The sequence below is a fragment of the Octodon degus genome, unplaced genomic scaffold, assembly GCF_000260255.1.
Source record: "Octodon degus isolate 3935 unplaced genomic scaffold, OctDeg1.0 scaffold00007, whole genome shotgun sequence".
Taxonomy (NCBI): domain Eukaryota; kingdom Metazoa; phylum Chordata; class Mammalia; order Rodentia; family Octodontidae; genus Octodon; species Octodon degus.
This window is the reverse complement of record NW_004524583.1, coordinates 19,765,533-19,784,169: the sequence shown is the minus strand read 5'-3', so window position 1 is coordinate 19,784,169 and position 18,637 is coordinate 19,765,533. Positions and strand designations below refer to the sequence as shown.

Below are 18,637 nucleotides of genomic sequence, written 5' to 3'. Positions count from 1 at the left end.
ATCTGGGTAGTGTTTCTCAAACAAAGAAACAGAGATGATCTGCAACTATATGAAAAACATAATGGTTCAACATCACCAGCCATCAATAAATGCAATCCAAAACCACAGTGCAATATCATTTCTCTCTAATCAGAATGGCTATTACTAAAAAGGAAACAAATAAATACTGATAAAGATGTAAAGAGGAGAAATCTTATACACCACTAGCAGGAATATAAATTAGTACAGCCACTATGGAAAACAGTATGTATATTCCTAAAACAAGTAACAGAGGACCCACGGTATGACTCAGCTGTCCTGTTTCCGACCATAGATGCAAAGGCAATAAAATCAGCCCACCAATGAAAAACCTGCATTTCCACCTTTACTGTGGCATTAGTCGCAAATAGCCATGATGTGGAATCAATTTAAGTCTCTATATAAAGAAAACGTAATATTTGGACATAACTAATATTATTAAGTCATCTGTGGCAATCAGATGGGATTCAAAGACCCTATGCAAGTGAAATAAGCTAGACACAGAGAGAAAAGCCCCACGTGTTCTCTCTCTTGTGTGGAAGCTAAGAGTTCATCTCAGAGTGGAAGTGGACAGCAGAGTGATTGCTAGAAGTTGGAAAGAAGAGAAGGGGGAAGTACAGGGGAATGACAGGTCCCAGAACAACTGGGAGAAACGTATTCTATTACTATATGACAGGGTGACTATAGTTTGCAGCAACTTGTTCACTATTTTATGGAGAATCAGAAAAGAATCTTGAAGGGGCAAGGGAGATGATGGCTCAGTGGAATAAGCGCTTCCCTGGCAAGCACAAGGGCCTGAGTTCAATCCCTGGTTCCGAAAAAAAAAAAAAAAAAAAAAAAAAAGAGGATCTTGAAAGCTCCCAATGTAAAGAAATGAGGAGACGGAAATGATAATTGCTCCAATTTGATCGGTAAGCACTGTATTTACATAGCAATGAAAGAACACTCTGGAGCCCAGAAACATGTATGATTTTATGTGTTAATTAAAAAGAAGAATTTCCAGGCAGAGATGGTGGCATATGCCTAGAATCCCAGCACTCTGGAAAGCTGAGACAAAACTGCAAGTTTATTCCTAGCCTGGGCAACTTAGAGAGATGTCGCAAAATAAAAACCTAAGAAAGAATAAAGGTTGACCCACTGTGTAAAGACCCAAGATCAATCCCCAGTAATAAAATAAAATAAAACCTGGAAAGGAAGAAGAGAGAATGTTGGTTTCCAATGTGTAACAGTCTGTTTTTTCATGAAAGCTTCAGAAAATAAGTATCACAATCTACAAACAGGCTTAACCCAAGTGTCACACATCTCTAAAACTCCATTCCAGAAGCTCTCAACCATCAGCTGGGCATTAGTTTTAGAGACAGCATGTGACTCTGTGTCACACCCACATAGTTGTCATTTCTTTCACCAGAAAGGAATATGTGGCACTGCTAGATACTTAATGTTTTTGAAAGGTTAAATGCACATATCTCTGTTACATTTTTCTTCCAAGTTTTCAAAGAGTTGGCTACTGGCCAGAGACATATCCAAGTGTAATGGCACCTAAAGCCTGCACAATCCCTGGCACCCTCTTTAAGAAAAAGAATAGAAGATCATTACACAAAATTAGGTATCAAGGGTTTTTTGGTTTGGTTTGGTTTTTGGTTTTCATGTTTTTGTTTTCGTTTCTGTTTCTGTTGGGCAGCAGCGATTGAACTCTCACTTGCCAGGCAGGTGCTTATGTTCCTGGCCCCTAGTGTCAAGTTTTGAAAGACATCCACTCAAAGAGAGCCACTGAAGTTAGCCAGGTTTTTACTTTTATTTTTACTCTAAATGCTTTTAGTAAGAATGAAAATTTAAAAGTTTAAGCAAGGGTAACTAAGTGAACTGTCATCAAGGAAGGGAGAAAGGAAGGCAGATTTGCACTACTACTACTAAGTGCTAAGTTTCCAATTCAGTAAACTAAAATACAATACTAACCATGAGCCAGCAGAAAAACATACAAGGTATGACCAAAATATATGACAAATATTTACATTTTTCAAGATTTATTACAGTAAAAGATGCCCTCAAAATACTGCCCCTTGCTTTGAACTCCCTCATCCCATCATCTTGCCACCTTCTGAAGCTGTTCTGGAAGTCCTCTTTCGTGAGTGTCTTTACAAAGTGTGATGAGAAATACAGAGAATGCTGTTGCTGAGTCCATTCAATGAAAAGACAGGCTTGTACAACATTGTGGCATTCCTCATCCACTTCATTCACTGGATCTGACACACTGTAAGGTGTGTAGCTCTTACCCAAAGTCAAAATGACCATGAAAAATAAACACTGTGAACCAACCGAGGACATCAAGGCAGCCATAACAGCACAGAGACACTCGTGGTAACTGTGTTGGCAGCAAGGAGAGTATTGTAAGGGGAATTCATGGCAATATGCCTTTTACTGTAACAAGATACTTCTAAAAATCTAAATATTCATCATATATTTTGCTCTTTTTTGTGTGCAGGGTCTCACTACGCAATTCAGACTCATAGCGATCCTCCTGTCTTCAAGCCTCCCAGCACTGAGATTATAGGTATGCACCACCATGCCCGGATTCTCATCATATATTTTGATGATACCTCATACAAAAGAAAGCATAGGTAGCAAGTAACTTGGATAACAATTGTGAAATTAAACCTAATAGGATTTACAGAAAACAAGTTAAAAGAAACCAAGTAACTATCACTTAAGAAATATAACACAGGTCAGACAATATTAAAATTTGCAAGAAAAGACTGAAATAAGCAAGAAAGTTTTAAAGTAAACTATGAAACTCTATGGTATATAATCCTTTAGTTAAGGTCATCCAGGACTAAAATAGGAAAACAAAGATTCTTAAGAAACAGAATCTGTTATTAAAATATGAATGCTTTAAAACTCTTTTATTTCCTATACTGTTCTACTCAGACTGTTCACTTTAAGTTTGATGTCACACATTTCCAGTGACAGAACATATCTTTGATGCAGTGAAACACAACAGCCAAATAACAAAAGATATTTGAAAGGAGACTATGAAGAATTGTGAGATGTACTATCCATCCTCCCAAAGTGAGTGGTTTGGAGTTTAATTCAACTCTGAAAGTTATTTCCACTCAAAACTGTCCATACAATATTGACCAAAATAAATGATTCCACAGCCAGCGGGCTTAGCACATTCTTTATCTACTTGGCTTTGTGACAGGCAAATGTTGAACGGCTCATCACAATTCTTCAGAGTGTGATTCAGAATGACTGCAGCTCAGGACAGTCTTTGAGTGGTTAACAGAACTGGATGGCACATACATTTTAGAAATAGTGGTCGAGCTTTATATTTGCAATAATTTTATAATTTTCTTTTACTAAAGTGATCAAGAAACATATATTGGACTTATTAAAGCATACATATGTATAATATTATCCATATGGATAGTTGCTTTGCCTACACACAATACCAAGAATCAGTGGTACTATGGTATTCATACCAAGTCAATTATAAGTAACTCCTACAACTGCATTACTATTTTACTGGAAGAAAAACAAAATTGGTTTTGCAAAAGTGATCTGTCTCTGCTATACTACTGAGCAACCATACATAACAGGGGACCCCACTGTGGGAGGGCCACTGGCAATCTGTAATTCATAGACTAAGTTGGGTAACCTCTGACCCTCCATTCCTCATCAGTAAAATGATAATAATATTCATATAATCCAAGTGGCAAAAATTAAAAAGGATAATGCATGCAAAATTGCAAATTATAATGTGGCATACAGTGGTTGAAATTACTGGAATGCTTCCTGTGGATGGGGTTAGAAAGATACTCTGAGGTACACACTGGACCATATTTGCTAACAGAGATGTGGGATGCATCCTTGAGGGGGAATCTACATGGCTCTGGGGACCTTCTTCTTTGATAAGCCCACCTCCTGCTTCCATCTGCCCTGTATCGTTGGCCTGCTTTCTTGCCTCACAAGCGAGTGGTGGTCTTGGGAATCGGTATGAGTTTAGGTCAGGACTGGTCTAGGCCATATGCTGCTGACCTATGTATTTTATTTATTTTTTCATGGTTATCTGTCCTAGAAGATGTTGGGGGACTAAATAGCTTTGGATTACAGCAGACTATATTCTTGGATCCCTTACCTGCACCTCAAAACCTCACAAACAGGCTTCCTTACACCTAACAGTAAGGATGGCCACAATGGTTAATAGACTTCTAAAAGAGCAAAAGCCTCGTAATCATGAAAAACAAAAAACCTAAACATGGATTCCACCAACTTACCTAACTCCATTACTGGGCAACCATGCTCCTAGAGGAAAACACCACAAGGACTCAACCACTGATGATAAAGGGAAGCATTATGTGTGGGCTATAGTTCATAGAGTAGCAACGGTTCCCCCTGAGAATCTGCACATACAGACTTAATGTGGTGGGCAAATGTATCTCCAGCTCACAACTGGCTCAACAGCAGAACCACTACCAAGGCTAAGGCGAGGTACCTGGAGATCTACAGTCAAAGGCCAAAAACAAAAAGCCTGAATATGAAGCAGGAAAATTTTTAAACAAATAAGAACACAGTCTTCAAAATCTACAAGAGGTACTTTTCAAACTTATTCAAAGGTATTACTTTGTGCAATGGATCATAACCATGCACTTATAAACTATTGATTTATATAGTTTTAAAGGATTAGATAGAGTCCTAAGCGGTAGCTCCATGACCTGTAATTAAGGGAAAGCAGGCACTGTATGTCTCTAACCATAGGCGTCTGGCATCACAGAGGTACCTCTGCCCTCCTCAGTGCCACAGAATTCTAAGCGAAATGGAAATGTACTGACTTACACCCAGTGTAAGTGTAACACATCAGTGATGTGTTCTTGTTGTCTGCTAAGATAACCCTTTATTGATAAAAACTGCTTATGAGTGCCGGGGAGATAGCTCAGTAGAATAAGCCCTTGCCTGGCAAGCACAAGGTCCTGAGTTCGATACCCACTATCACAAAAAATAAAAAAATAAAAAAAACACCACTGCTTGTAAAATCTACCCAGTAACATGTCTCTCAATACCTCTGCTCCCTCATCTAATGTGATAACTTGGGTAAGGAACTATGAATAGCCTTCCAAAAAGCAATGCATTTAAGAGAATCTATTCATTCCTCTATGCTCTCTCCCCACAATACCTGATTGCCTTCTCACTCCTCTACCCAAAGCCTACTAGGTCTTCCAAAAGTGGTAAGCTAATGAAAGCTAAAAGACTGGAGTGGTTCCTACCTAACCTATGACAATATGTCTGGAATGTCAGAGCTTCTTAAGAATCATAAAATAAGTTCATATGCTTTTAAATGCCATTCCCTCAAAAAATTTTTTTTAATTTTTTAAAATTTTATTGAGAAACAAATAGCAATGAGACAGTTTCAAAACCGATTAGCAAAGTGCTTCCCTGGCAAGCGCAAGGGCCTGAGTTCAATCCCCAGTTCTGCCAAAAAGGGGGGGCTGGGGAGATGACTCAGTGGAATAAGCGCTTTCCTGGCAAGCGCAAGGGCCTGAGTTCAATCCCCGGTTCTGCCAAAAAAAAAACCAAAAAAAAACAATTAGTAGGACAGTTTCAATAATTAATCATTGCACATTGTTGTCTTCGTAGTGGTTATTCATAGTATAAGATGCAGACATGATATCCCATTCAAACACTATTAGTACAAATCTTTCTTCTCATTGAATTAAGACAAAGTAGCTGGGGGGCCTCCCCAATAGCTCAGTTCTTTAAGTTCCTGCTCAAAGAAAGCTGTCAAACTCACAGTTCTGTAGTTCGAAACCAAGACACTCAAGCTGAAGGCAAACTCAGTCAAAAAAAAAAAAAAAAAAGAAGAAGAAGAAAAAAGTAGCCGTATAACTATCCTATTTTGTATATACAGATACATACAAAACTTACATTTCTTGTTATATAGGTCTTGCTTTATGTTGGTCTTAACCATCCAGCAGAAAAGCATAAAAATGAGGTATAAAAAGTAAAGCCATATTAATATGCTGAGCTGTAAAGCGCTCAAGCCAACAACTTCTGACATTGCCAGTGCTACGGATAACCCACTACTATTATGGACTACTGGATTATATTGAGTTATTTTGCTGAATTCACGCACCTACAGTATTTAAATACAATGTAATACCCATCTCTGATGAAACTAAACAAAAGAAGGGGATACAAATGAAGAACCATTTTGAACCTCAAAATTTATAATCTCCTCAAAACAGCCACTGTTTTTTGTGTCCTCCAATAAAGAGCAGAACAGGCCAAGGGTTGGAAATGGTAATTATCAGATGACAAACAGAATATATCTGAAATTCCGAGAAATCCTAATACGACACAGACTTCATTTTTATTTTGGCTGAAATAAGAGTGAGACAGCACTTAGGAAATACAAACTTCTTAGACGCTTACATTATACTACCGCACAGTAAGGGAATGAAAAACCAGAACTTCTATTGATGGCTGGTAAAAGTAGAAATCAAAAACCACTCTGGACAGCACCCCAATAGCATTTAATTTAAGAATTTTATAGTGCCAGCAAGATGGTTCAGTGGTCTAAAGCACTTAATTAGACAAGCTTAGGCAGGCACAGGTTCAATCCCCGTCACCACATGCTGCACCAGCCCCACCTTCAGGGCAGGCTGAGCCAGCCAAAAAAAAAAAAGAATTTTGCGCCTGTTCTACTATCCATCAATCTGAATTCTGGACACAGAAGCAAGGATTGTACAAGACCACAGAAGAGGTGGTTTCCAAGACTTTGAGGATGTTGGTCTCCAAGTCTTTTGAGACAGCAAGGTGGCAGAAGGAAGATTCCATAACCAGCGAAATGAATACACAAAGGAAGGCTGTGACAACACTGGGGCCCTGGATATCACTCAGAACGAAGGACATCAATTGAGATGCAAAAATATAAAGAAATCACCAAAGCATGATGTTAATGGAAAGAGAAGAGTTAAATATACATATATACATATATGTGTTTCTTCATGACAGCAATGGTGACAGTTATGTAGATAATCTTAAAAAGGAACACACAGAAAGTAGCATTACATCAGGACTATGCATATTAAATAAATAGAAGTTGACTTAAAAGATATATAATTAACACACTCAAATGAGTACATAAAGAGGGAGGGAAATGAGACGAAGCAGAAGACAAATTTAGAAAGAAATAAAGCTAGTACGATAATATGATCACAGACTGGGAAGCACGGTTAATTTGATTCTGTCTAGTGGGGTAGGGGGCGGAAAGAACAATAAAGGAAACAGATTAAAAAAAGAATAAATAAAACTTAAGATTTCAGATACTCTCAAAATAAAAATCTTTTATCTCCCCATAATGCACATTTAAATGTTTCCAGAATATATGATATATAATTAGATTTACCTGAAAAAAAAAGCTGTATGGTTTTTTAAAAATCAGAAGCATAATGCAGATATTTCTGTTTTGGAAGCTGTTTGGGGGTGATTTTCCTGAGACTTTTTGTGTGGATTTTTTTTTTAACTTGATGGTATGTACTCAGTCTTTCCCTGTATCCCCCTTCTGATACATGATCTAGAAAGTTAGGGTTTTGCCTTCACATCTTTAACATATCTTGTACAAGCAGATATTTTGGTTATTTCCAGGTCTCTGCTCTTTCTACATAATGCTACAGTAAGCATACAACGAGTAGATTTTAATTTTTAAAGGAGATGTGGAGGTTTAGATTTTGAACAAAAGAAAATAAATCAGGCTTCCAAGAAAACCTTCCAGAACTTGTATATCATTTGTTCATTTATCAGACTCTATAGACTTCCTCTCTCCATGCAGGTCTTAAACTACCTGCAATTTTTAGATTAGCAAAATACACTTGGCTTTTTGTGCAAGGAAGTAAAAACCATTTATGCTCAGAATGTAATGTCTTGAAAATGCTGTCGCTAATAGGGGAAGAATATTCCAGGGAAGATTCGCATGCTTTTTGAAAACACTCAACATAGTCCAAAAATCACCCTCTTGCACCTCCAATACTGCCACACTTGGGATGAAATGTGATAAAGAGAAACACACTTTACAGAAGTATGGGAGACCTAGATTAGGTGTTACTGCAAAACAAGCCCCTACTGCAACAAACACTGATTTAATACTGCCCTGTGTCTTTTACTGTGTACAAAGAGCGAGTCCTTGATATGCGAGTCCTTAATCAGGTACTGCTAGTGCAGAGAGAAATGTGATTCTTTTAGAGAAGTGAATCTTAATATGCCAGTACTCTTTTCAATGAATCCTTTTATAGAAAAAATTTTTTAAAAACTCCACCTCCCAAATAAAACAGGCTGTGGATTGGGAAAATTCATGGCACCCAAGAAGAGATGGAAACAGAGCTTTGTAACATTTCAAAGATAAATAGCAATACTTCTCAGATGTGATAACGAAAGCAGTAAGAATATGGAAAAAAAAAAAACTGTGTTATCTTGTATCTAAATGTCTTCCCCAAAGCCTCATGCACCCATAGGTAGGGCTTAGCAGAGGTAACTGGATCTAGGGTGGATGATGACGGGATTAAGAGTGTGTGATACTGGGTGAGTCCACTAACTGGTCTATCAGATTTCGGGATGTGGATAACGGGAAGGCCCATGCGAGGTGTGAGGGCACCATCCAAAAGGCTTGTGGCCTGGACAGAGAGAGAGCTGCTTGTTGCTTTCCACTCACCGTGCCGTGGCCTGTTTCTCCTCTTCTCAGGCCTCTCTGCCATGCTGCTTTGTCTTGCAGCCAACTGTCTGTGGACTAAACGCTCTACAAACTGTGCACTGAAAAACCCCTTTCCTGTTTTAACTTGTGGGTGTTAAGAATTTTGTCCCAGCAATGAAAAAATACCCCAAGACCCCAAGGGATGAGGCAAGCTCACTGAAAGCCAAATAATGATGCCAACAGAAGTACAAAGTGGCATGAGAAGTCACAGAAGGAAGAGCCCATCTTGTTCAGAGAGCTGTAAATACCCGGAGGTGGAGGATGACACCCTAGAAACGATGCTTGGCATGAAAATGAGATGTGAGAGGTCCAGAAGAAGAATGGGTGTGGAAGCATCTACAGTCCCTGGAGTCCTTTATGTGCCCACTGCACAGCAAAACGTGGGCCATAACGCTTAACTGTTTCCTAAGCTACACGTGCTGGGGATCGAGGGGAACCGCAATGCATGACAGGGTGCAGGATACGAGCCTTAGGGACAGTGCCAGCACAAAAGCGCATAATGACCCCATGGCTCAAAGGGCACAGCAAGGGCAACGCGCACACAGGAGGTTCTCCACCAAGGGCCACGGCTTGCTGCACCCCCGTCTACCAACTTCACAGCTGAGAGAGAAGAGTGACTGGGGATTAATCAGTGGAGGGAAAATGAAGACAGCAAGGGGATGATTAGTGATGGGCCAGGATGTCTAAACGGATTATTTTGCAAACCGGGATAAGCACCCAAATCACCTAAACTGATTAAAAACACAAACTACTGGCCCCATCTATCAACTGCGACTGACTCTGATTGGACAGAGTTAAAAGATAGGGCAATTTCTGTTGTGCAGAGCTGTTTGAGTGATTCCTAGGTATTCAGTCTGGCTTAGCCCACTAGCTAAAATCCTTAGTTTCCACGAAGATGTGGCAGGAATGAAAGACTTCCCAGCATAGCCAGGGCAAGAAAAACGACTCCCATGCTTCCCCTGCGCAAACCCCTCAACAAAGCTCACTCTGAGTTTTCTCATCTGAAAGACAGCATTTGAACTAGAAAAAAAAAATTCGGATCTTTTTAAATTATAGCATAAGTTGGTTTCAGGGCTTAGCTAAATGTGGGCTTTAAAGAAAACTTAAACCAAGAAAAGGCATCCCATATGGTCTTACTGAATTTTAGATTCTAAAGTGGAACCTTAAATATAGTTTCCTGGGTTTTTTTTTCCCCAGTCTTCCTTTATTATAATGCTGTCTTTAAATTTGCAGAAATGACCTAAATTTTTTTAAAGTATTGTCAGTAATGTAATTTTTTAAAGCATTGTCAGATAACACTAGATTCCATTTTTTATTTCCATCTGTGTTTGTTCTGCTTTGTCAGTACTAAGGATTAAACCCAGGCCTTTGCACTGAGCAACGACCCCAACCTTTTCTATTTCTTATTTTGAGACAGGGTCTCATTAAGTTACCAGGCTGGGCTGGAATTTGCAATCCTCCTGCCTCAGCCTCCAGAGTGCTGGGATGCTAGGGGTGCTCCATCACACTTGGCTTTAGATTCCATTCTATATAGGACAGAAAAAGAGCAACGGTACAAGGAGCCAACATTAAAAAGCACATAGGATGGCACTGGATGTTACGAATCCACTTGCACGTTCTGTAAATGCCCATGAGTTGTGCTGTGCTCGGCTGGGAAGGTTTGCCCTGCTATGGTGAGGACAACTTCAGTCGCTCCACAGCTGCTACTACCAGCAGTGGCTCCCCAAAGGCGATGCTCCTCTGAGCACCTAGCACATCCCTGTGCTGGCTCCTGACTCACAGCAGCTGATCAAACAGAAATTGCTGAAGGAACAAATTCAGACATGCAAAAATCCCTTTCTTTGAAAAAGGAACAATGATTCTTAGATTATATATTCCCAGTGCCAATACAGTCCTCTTAATTTGCTAATATGATTATTGTTCATTAGTCTCTGTACTGGTCTAAGTAAACGTAACCCATTTGGCAGCTTTCAGAATTTTTTTTCAACTTTAGGAAAGACTCCTAAATGTTTCTGTTACCTACCTGCAAGTGCTGCTTTTCTGCATGACATCGGCTCGATGATAACCAGAGAGTTTACAAAAACCGTCATTACTATAAACTACAGGCCAATCCACAATTTGGGCATTTCCCAGTAAGAAACTTGATTCTGAGAAAGAAAGAGAAAAAGGAAGTTATTTAGTTTTATTCAACAATTTTCTCAAAAAATAAAAAAATTTAAGCAATTTCAAAAAGACAAATGACATGGATTGCTACAACTAATATAACCTAATCTTGAAAATTGACATAAGAAAATTAGCATGATGATCAATGATATACACAATAAATAAAAGATTCTTATACAAACTAAAAATTCCATTTGAAAGAAACCAGTCAGAGCAAGCCTGCTGCAGAAAAGCAACCCCTAATGCCCACCCCAGAAGCACAACACCAGGCAGCAGAGGCAAAGTCACATAACCTACTGGATCTTGTGCAAACACAAAGTCCAGAGGTGGGAAGAAGAAGACAGACCCCATGACTGTCAACAATCAGTCCAACAGCCAGGCGTGGTGGTGCGCGCCTGTAGTCCCAGCTACTCGGGAGGCTGAGGTGGGAGGATCGCTTGAGCCCAGGAGTTCTGGGCTGCAGTGCACTGTGCCCATTGGGTGTCCACACTAAGTTCGGCATCAAATGGTGACCTCCCGGGAGTGGGGGACCACCAGGTTGCCTAAGGAGGGGTGAACCGGCCCAGGTCGGTAACAGTCCAACAGACCACTTGAACCCTCCTAGAGACCTACAACCAGTGGAGAAGAGAGGGCTGGGCACAGTCCCCATCTACCAATAGTCGTAAGGGCACACCTTACCTTGAGTAGGGCATCAAAACGCCCCACAGGACCTAAAGCCAGGCAGAGAAAAATCACTCCTGGCTGCGTCAAAAGACTGCACTTGTGGAAAGAAACCACTCATTCAGTAACAAAGGAACTTTTTGTTTGACTTAATTCTTATTATTTTCCTATTTTTGTATTTTTTTTCATCAAGTATTTTAGGGGGTTTGAGGTCTTTTTTGCACTTCATTTTTCTCTTCTTTTATTTTTCCCCTTTTATCTTTCTCTTTCCTAACTTCTTTTCTCTTTCTTTAATCTCCTGTTTTTGCTATTTACATTTTTCACTTCTCTTTCATGTTTATTTCTTCCAGTGGCTGTTCTCTATCACTATAATTTTCTTTTATTCCTTAATAGGATTCTCCATCTTACTTTACTCTCTTCATTCTCAAATCCCAACAATTAATTTCTGAATTTTGCTTTTATTCACCTTTTAGTTCCACACACACTCAATTTTTTCTAGTACAGTTAAACTTTATTAAGCTATAGGTTAGCTTTACGGTATCACTTTTAAATACCGTTCTGTTATTAGAAGAGATACAGTTGTTCCTTTTAGCAGATATTTACTGTAGGTCGATAGTAGGTTAATATTTGATGTGTCTTACTGTCCATGCTGTAATTATAGATATATTTTCCATGGACAGCAGTGATGTTTCCTTGTTCCTTAAAGTCTGCCAATATTCAGTTTGTATGTAATGCTATAATCAATGCTGATTTTATCGCTATAGCCAAGATGTGACAGCTATTGACAGTAACTGCTTCTCCTGAAGTGCCAACATCTAAATTACCTAGAGATCATTAATAACATTGTGGTCCTTTCTTGGAGAACTAGGTATTGGGTGAAACACACTACAGTCTCCCATATTAAGTAAACTGAGGTGGTTGGATCCTGGGACAGAGACAAAGGTCAGGAGTTAACCCAGAAAATATCACTGAAAAGGGGACATTAATTAAAGAGACCTCCACACTACAGAAAAGAACTTTCAACTACAATAAACTTATAAGCCTCAAAACAAAAATATAAACATGAAACCAACAAGATGCCTCCAGAACCTCCCAAATCCCACAAAGCTGGTGCGTGCAGCATCAGAGGAGAGGTCAAGAGTCCCACATGCAAATTATCCAAAAGAGTATAAGAACAGATTATAAAACAGTTTAATAAGGTAATTTGCAGGAGGTATAAGTAACAAGACATTGGGTCAGTTATACAAAATAATCAGCTAGTCTAAAGAACGCACTAATAAAAAGATGGAAAAGCTAAACAAAATGATGCAGAACATGCATGGTATTCATAAAAACAGGATCAGAGGCCACCAAAAAGTCTCCAAATAGAAATTCAGATGATGAAAACTTCTATGAAAGTATGGGCAGCAGAAGTGACCAAGGAAGGACAGAATCTCAGAGTTAGAGCATAAAGCTGCTGCCAGTAACCATTCAATGAGCAACATTTTAAAAACAAAAGAGCATTAAAATGGATTCGAAAGTCCAAGATGATGTGAAGAAGGCTAATTAAATAGGTCCGCAATTATCAAAACATCACAAGATAGCAAAAAAATGGTATAAAATATATGTTTACTGGCTAGGAAGTTAGCGCAGAAGTCTAAACAACTGCCTGGCAAGTGCAAGGACCCAGGCTTGATCCCCTGTACCACGCGCTGTGCTGGTCCAGGGTGTGCCATGCCGGCCACTGAAACCAGGCTTGGTGGCATACATCTATAATCCCGTGCTGGGAAGCTGAGACAGGAAGATTACTGAGTCCAAGCTGCATAGTGAGACCCTGTACCACATGAATAAAAGGTTAAAAATGATACTTTAAAATAATATGGTTTTCTGAAATAATAGCTGAAAAATTTCACAATAAAATCAAGCAATTTAACACCCAGATAAATGAGGCATATGAACACCAAACAGTCACAATCAAAAAAGAACTTTTCCACAACCCATCAACGTCAAAATTCTAAAAGTCCAGTACAGGAAGAGAATCTTACAAGCAATAGATCACTTATACAGGAAAATCACTGGAATTACAGCACACTTCTCACTACAAATTTTAAAGGCCAAGAGAGTTTGGAGTGAATTGTCTCAAGCCCTAAAAGGAAACAATTTCCAACCCAGGTCACTATGTCCTGCAAAAATATCATCAAATTGATAGAGAAATAATTTATTTCCAGGATAAAGAGCACCTAAAGAAATTCAGGACAGCATTCAAAAGAATCCTCATGGATATCTTACAGACAAGCTACCAATGACAAAAGGTCTAACAGAATTGATACATCAGGTAAGATGAAGAGGTAAGCAAAAGGGAAAGATAAGGTTTTTGTCTGAGTTTCTTTTCTCTCATTGTTGAGACAAAATATCCAACACCAAAGGAAATGAAGGAAAGGTTTATTTAGCTCACAATTTGTAGCTTTTAGTCCATAATTGGCTCGCTCGAAGGCAGATAGGTACATGGCAAAAGGGGAATAGTTTATGGCAGTAAAAGACAGAAAGCAATACCAAATAGTCACAGTCAAAAAAATAACTTTTCCACAACACATCAAAGTTAAAATTCTTAAAGTCCAGTACAGGGAAGGAATCTTACAAATTTAGAGGAGGAGGAATAAGCTTCTTCTCCTCTTATTCTGGATACAGTCCACCTGCCCTAGGGCACATGTGGTGCTCACACCCCCAAGCCCAGCACTAGACAAGGACCTAATCACAAACTCTAGATTCAGTGGTCTCCAAAAAGCACCTCCATCCCCATAAATGGATGAGGCTTTGGTGGGGACATGCAGACACAAGCCATAGTAAATATCATCAACAAAAATATAAGGCAAGGACAGAAATAAGTCAATACTTGTCAGTAATAATTTACAGTGATTCCTCAGTCAAAGAGAGATAGGTAGATTGGGTCAAGAAACAAAATCCAATTTAGCCAAAAACAAAATCAAAGACTAAAAATTAAAGAATAGAAAACAATATTCTATTCAACAGGATCCCCTCTCAAAAAAAAAAAAAAAAAAGAAGAAGTAGATGTGGCTAACTCACATTCAAAAAATTTGCACTTCAGGCACAAACTAATCAAAAGAAGCAAAAGTTACTATGTATGGGTTAAGGGAACAACCCTAAAGGAACGATAACAATTACTAACATATATGCACCAAACAACAGTGCACTACTGGGTGTGGCAGCCATGCCTGCAATCCCTGCAATCTCTATACTGGGGAGACTGGAAACAGGAGTACTGCTACAAGTTCGAGCTGTATAGTGAGAACCTGTGCCAAATATATTAAAAAAAAAAAAAAACAAGTGCACTCAACTTCATACAACCAGTACTTCTGGACATAAAAGATCAAATAGACACAAACATAATTGCAGTGGAGGAATGATTACAGTGGTTCTTCAGTTCCCAAAAGCTTTTGCTTGTGAATGATTTGGTTCACAAACAAAAGTGTTTAGCAAAATTTTGGATTTTTGTGAATTGTGTGTCAGGTGACCGACATGACTATGGTCATTTTTCCCACACTAACATGAACATAACCTTCTTTTCCAGAATCATGGAACAAATCAAGTTCATGAACAAAGGTACATCAAAATTTCAGATAGGTCAACCACATGAAAATATAAACAAAGAAATGTTAACTTTTAGCAAAATCTTCAAACAAATGAACTTATTAGATATGTATAGTATTCTCTTGGGAGTCATAGGAAGCTGTTAAATTGATCAAATGTGTGTAGATGGGACTGGGCCTCAGTGCCTAAAGCAAACAAGCTACCTCACTACTGAGATAAACATTCTGTCTGGTTAAGGTTGGCTATTAGTCACTAGGCAGCCTTGTGTCATGAGTTACAAACTCTGAAAAAGTGTAAATAAAGGATGGTTTTGTTGTGTGTTGAGTTAGTCTTGCCCATCAGGTGGACTAGCGACCACCTAGCCCAGCTTTTGTCTTCTTGTCTATCTTTCTCGTTCCTGCCGCCGTGTCTCCCCAGGTAGAACTGTTCTCAGTAAGACCAACAGATCCCTACAGTATTCCACCTGACAACAAAATATATTTTGTTTTCAAAAACCATGCAGCTTTCTCTAAAGAAACAACATACTACCCAATAAATCACCCTTAAGTACATATAAAGGAATAGAAATTATATTATGCATATTATCAGACCATAGAACAATGAAGTTGGAAAACAACAACAAAAGAAAACACAGATATTATACAAATGCATGGAAACTAAAGAGAACACTGTGAGGTAAACAGTAGCTTTCAGAAGAAATCAAAGAAGAAATAAAGTGTTTCTAAAATTCATAGTAAGACCAGGACAACATACCACAACTTATGAAACAGAATGAAAGCTGTCTAAAAGGAAAGTTCACAGCAGTGAATCCCCACATGAGAAAAACAGAATGAGTTCAAATAAATCATGTAAGGATGCATATCAAGGTCCTAGAAACAGGAACAATCCAAAACTGAAGTTACTATATGGAAGGAAATTATAAATAATAAGAACAGAAATCAATAAAATTGAGACCAAAACAATTACAAAAATTACTCAATCTAAGAGTTAGTTCTTTGAAAGAATAAACAAAATAGTCAAACCCTTAGACAAGCTCACCAAAAAAGAAGAAAAAAGACCCAAACCAATGCAATTAGAAATGAAAATGATGAACTCACACAGTTACCAACAACTACTACTTTACAAACCTGTATGCCAATAAATTGGAGAATTCAGAAGAAAAAGATAGGTTCCTACAGATATACATAGATAGATAGATAGATAGATAGATAGATAGATAGATAGATAGACAGATATAGATAGATATAGATGAATTATCAAAACTGAATCAAGATTTAAAATCCCTGCATAATCCAATATTAAGCAATGAAATCAAAGGAGTATCCTAACAATAAAGAAAAGCCCAGGCCTGGATGAATTCACTGTTGAATTCTACATAAACATCAGGAAACTACTAGCACCAATGTTACTAAAGTTACTGAATGAAATTGAAGAGGAAGGAATACTTCCAAAGTCATTTCTGGAAGCTAACATTACTCTTGTTCTAAAACCAGACAATGATTTCATCAAATAAGATGACTGTGAACCAATCTGTTAGATGAATATAGAAGCAAAAACTCTCAACATGATACTAGGAAGCAGAATGCAACAAATCATCAAGAAGATCATACATACATCATGACCAAGTAGGCTTTATTCCAGGAATGCAAGGATGGTTCAGCATATGTGAATACATAAATGTAATACATCACATAAATAGAAGCAAGGACAAAAATTACACGATGATCTCTATAGATGTAGCAAAAGCCTTTGACAAACTCCAACATCCTTTAATCATAAAAATACTGCAGAAAAAAAGTAGAGAAGGACCTTGTCTCAATTCAATCTGAAAAAAGCCATTATGGAAAACCTACTGTCAACCTCACATTAAATGGGGAAATACCGAAAGCTTATCCCCCTAAAATTAGGATCAAGGAAGGATGTAACCTATTATCAGATGACAGAGCATAAACAATTATGTTAAAAAAAAAAGGTAAGTATATGAAAGTAACAATTCAAGTCATCATTATTTGCAGATTTCAAGATCCTCTACTTGGATGATCCAAAAAAGCCACACTTAGGGCTGGGGAGATAGCTCAGTGGAATAAGTGCTTGCCTGCCAAAAAAAGCCACCCATCAAAGACTCCTAAAATAAATAACCAAATTCAGCAAAGTAGCAGGATACAAAACCAATACACAAAATTCAATAGTTAGTTTTCTTGTATACTAGCCATGAACCCACTGAGAAAGAAATTAAGGGAAAACTACCACTTACAGTAGCACCAAATAAAATTAAATACTTAGGAATTAACCTAACAAAGGAAGTAAAAGATCTCTAAAACAAAAACTACAATACTCTGAAAAAGGAAAATCAAAATAGAAAGACATCCTTAAAACTGAATAGGTAGAACCAGAATCAACAAAATGGCCATACTTCCAAAACTGATATGCAGACTCAATACAATCCCACTCAAACTTCCAACAGGATTCCTTGTAGAGCTGGAGGAAACAATACTAAAATATATGTGAAACCAGAGATGTTGGATATTCAGAGAGAGTCAGGTTAAGCTCAACTGCCTATGTTGTATGGTAATAATAAGCTTCTCTTCTGGAGGGTTAACAACATAAGTTTGCAGACCAAAAGTTAAAGAAAAAGAAGGGTTAAAAGGACAGCCAACATTTTGGCCCTAGCTTTTCAAGGTCAGTGAAGACTCAGGATATAGGAGAACCTGTACTGTGATATCCTGTAACTCAGTTGTGTCCCAAATTTTCTGATCAAAGAGATTATGGGGTCACAGAGGAAAGTGACTGATGATGTAGAGTGTGCCTAAGGAGAGTCATATGGAGAGAAAACATTCTCTCAGGCTTTCACAGAGAACAAACTGGGCAAGCAATGGCTATGACTCATCCACATGGCTGACACTGACAAAGGATCTACAAACTGTGGTACAGGATTTCAGGATAAATCCTGAGGGGATTTGACTGACCTTATCTGATACAAAAGCTACATTTCTTGTTATATAGGTCTTGCTTTATCTTGGTCTTAACCATCCAGCAGAAAAATATAAAAATGAGGTATGAAATGTAAAACCATATTAATACACTGAGCTGTAAAAAGCTGAAGTCAACAACTTCTGACATTGCCAGTCCTCCAGGAAACCCACTACTATTATGGACTACTGGACTATATTGGAATATTTTGCTGAATTCATGCACCTATGATATTTAAATGACAATGGAATATCCTTCTTTGACAAAACTAAACAAAAAAGGGGGATACAAATGAACAACCATTTTGTATCTGTATATTCAAAATAGTTAGGATAGATACACAGCTGCATTCTCTTAATTCAATGAATAGAGAGATTTGTTCTAATAGTGTTTGTGGACAGGATATCATGTCTGCATCTTGTACAATGAATAACCACTAAGACAATAATATGCAATGTATTAATTATTGAAACTGTGCTAGTAATCAGTTTTGAAACT

At 38.1% G+C, this 18,637-nt stretch overlaps 1 protein-coding gene across 1 annotated transcript in view; it reads right to left on the bottom strand.

Annotated features, from left to right (window-relative positions):
- Kcnh5 (potassium voltage-gated channel subfamily H member 5) overlaps positions 1–18,637 on the bottom strand; it is a 420,336-nt gene that overhangs the window by 366,919 nt on the left and 34,780 nt on the right. The window contains exon 2 of the mRNA XM_004624802.1: positions 10,782–10,905. Within this exon, the coding sequence (XP_004624859.1) occupies positions 10,782–10,905 (124 nt within the window). The remainder of the gene's footprint in view (positions 1–10,781; positions 10,906–18,637) is intronic.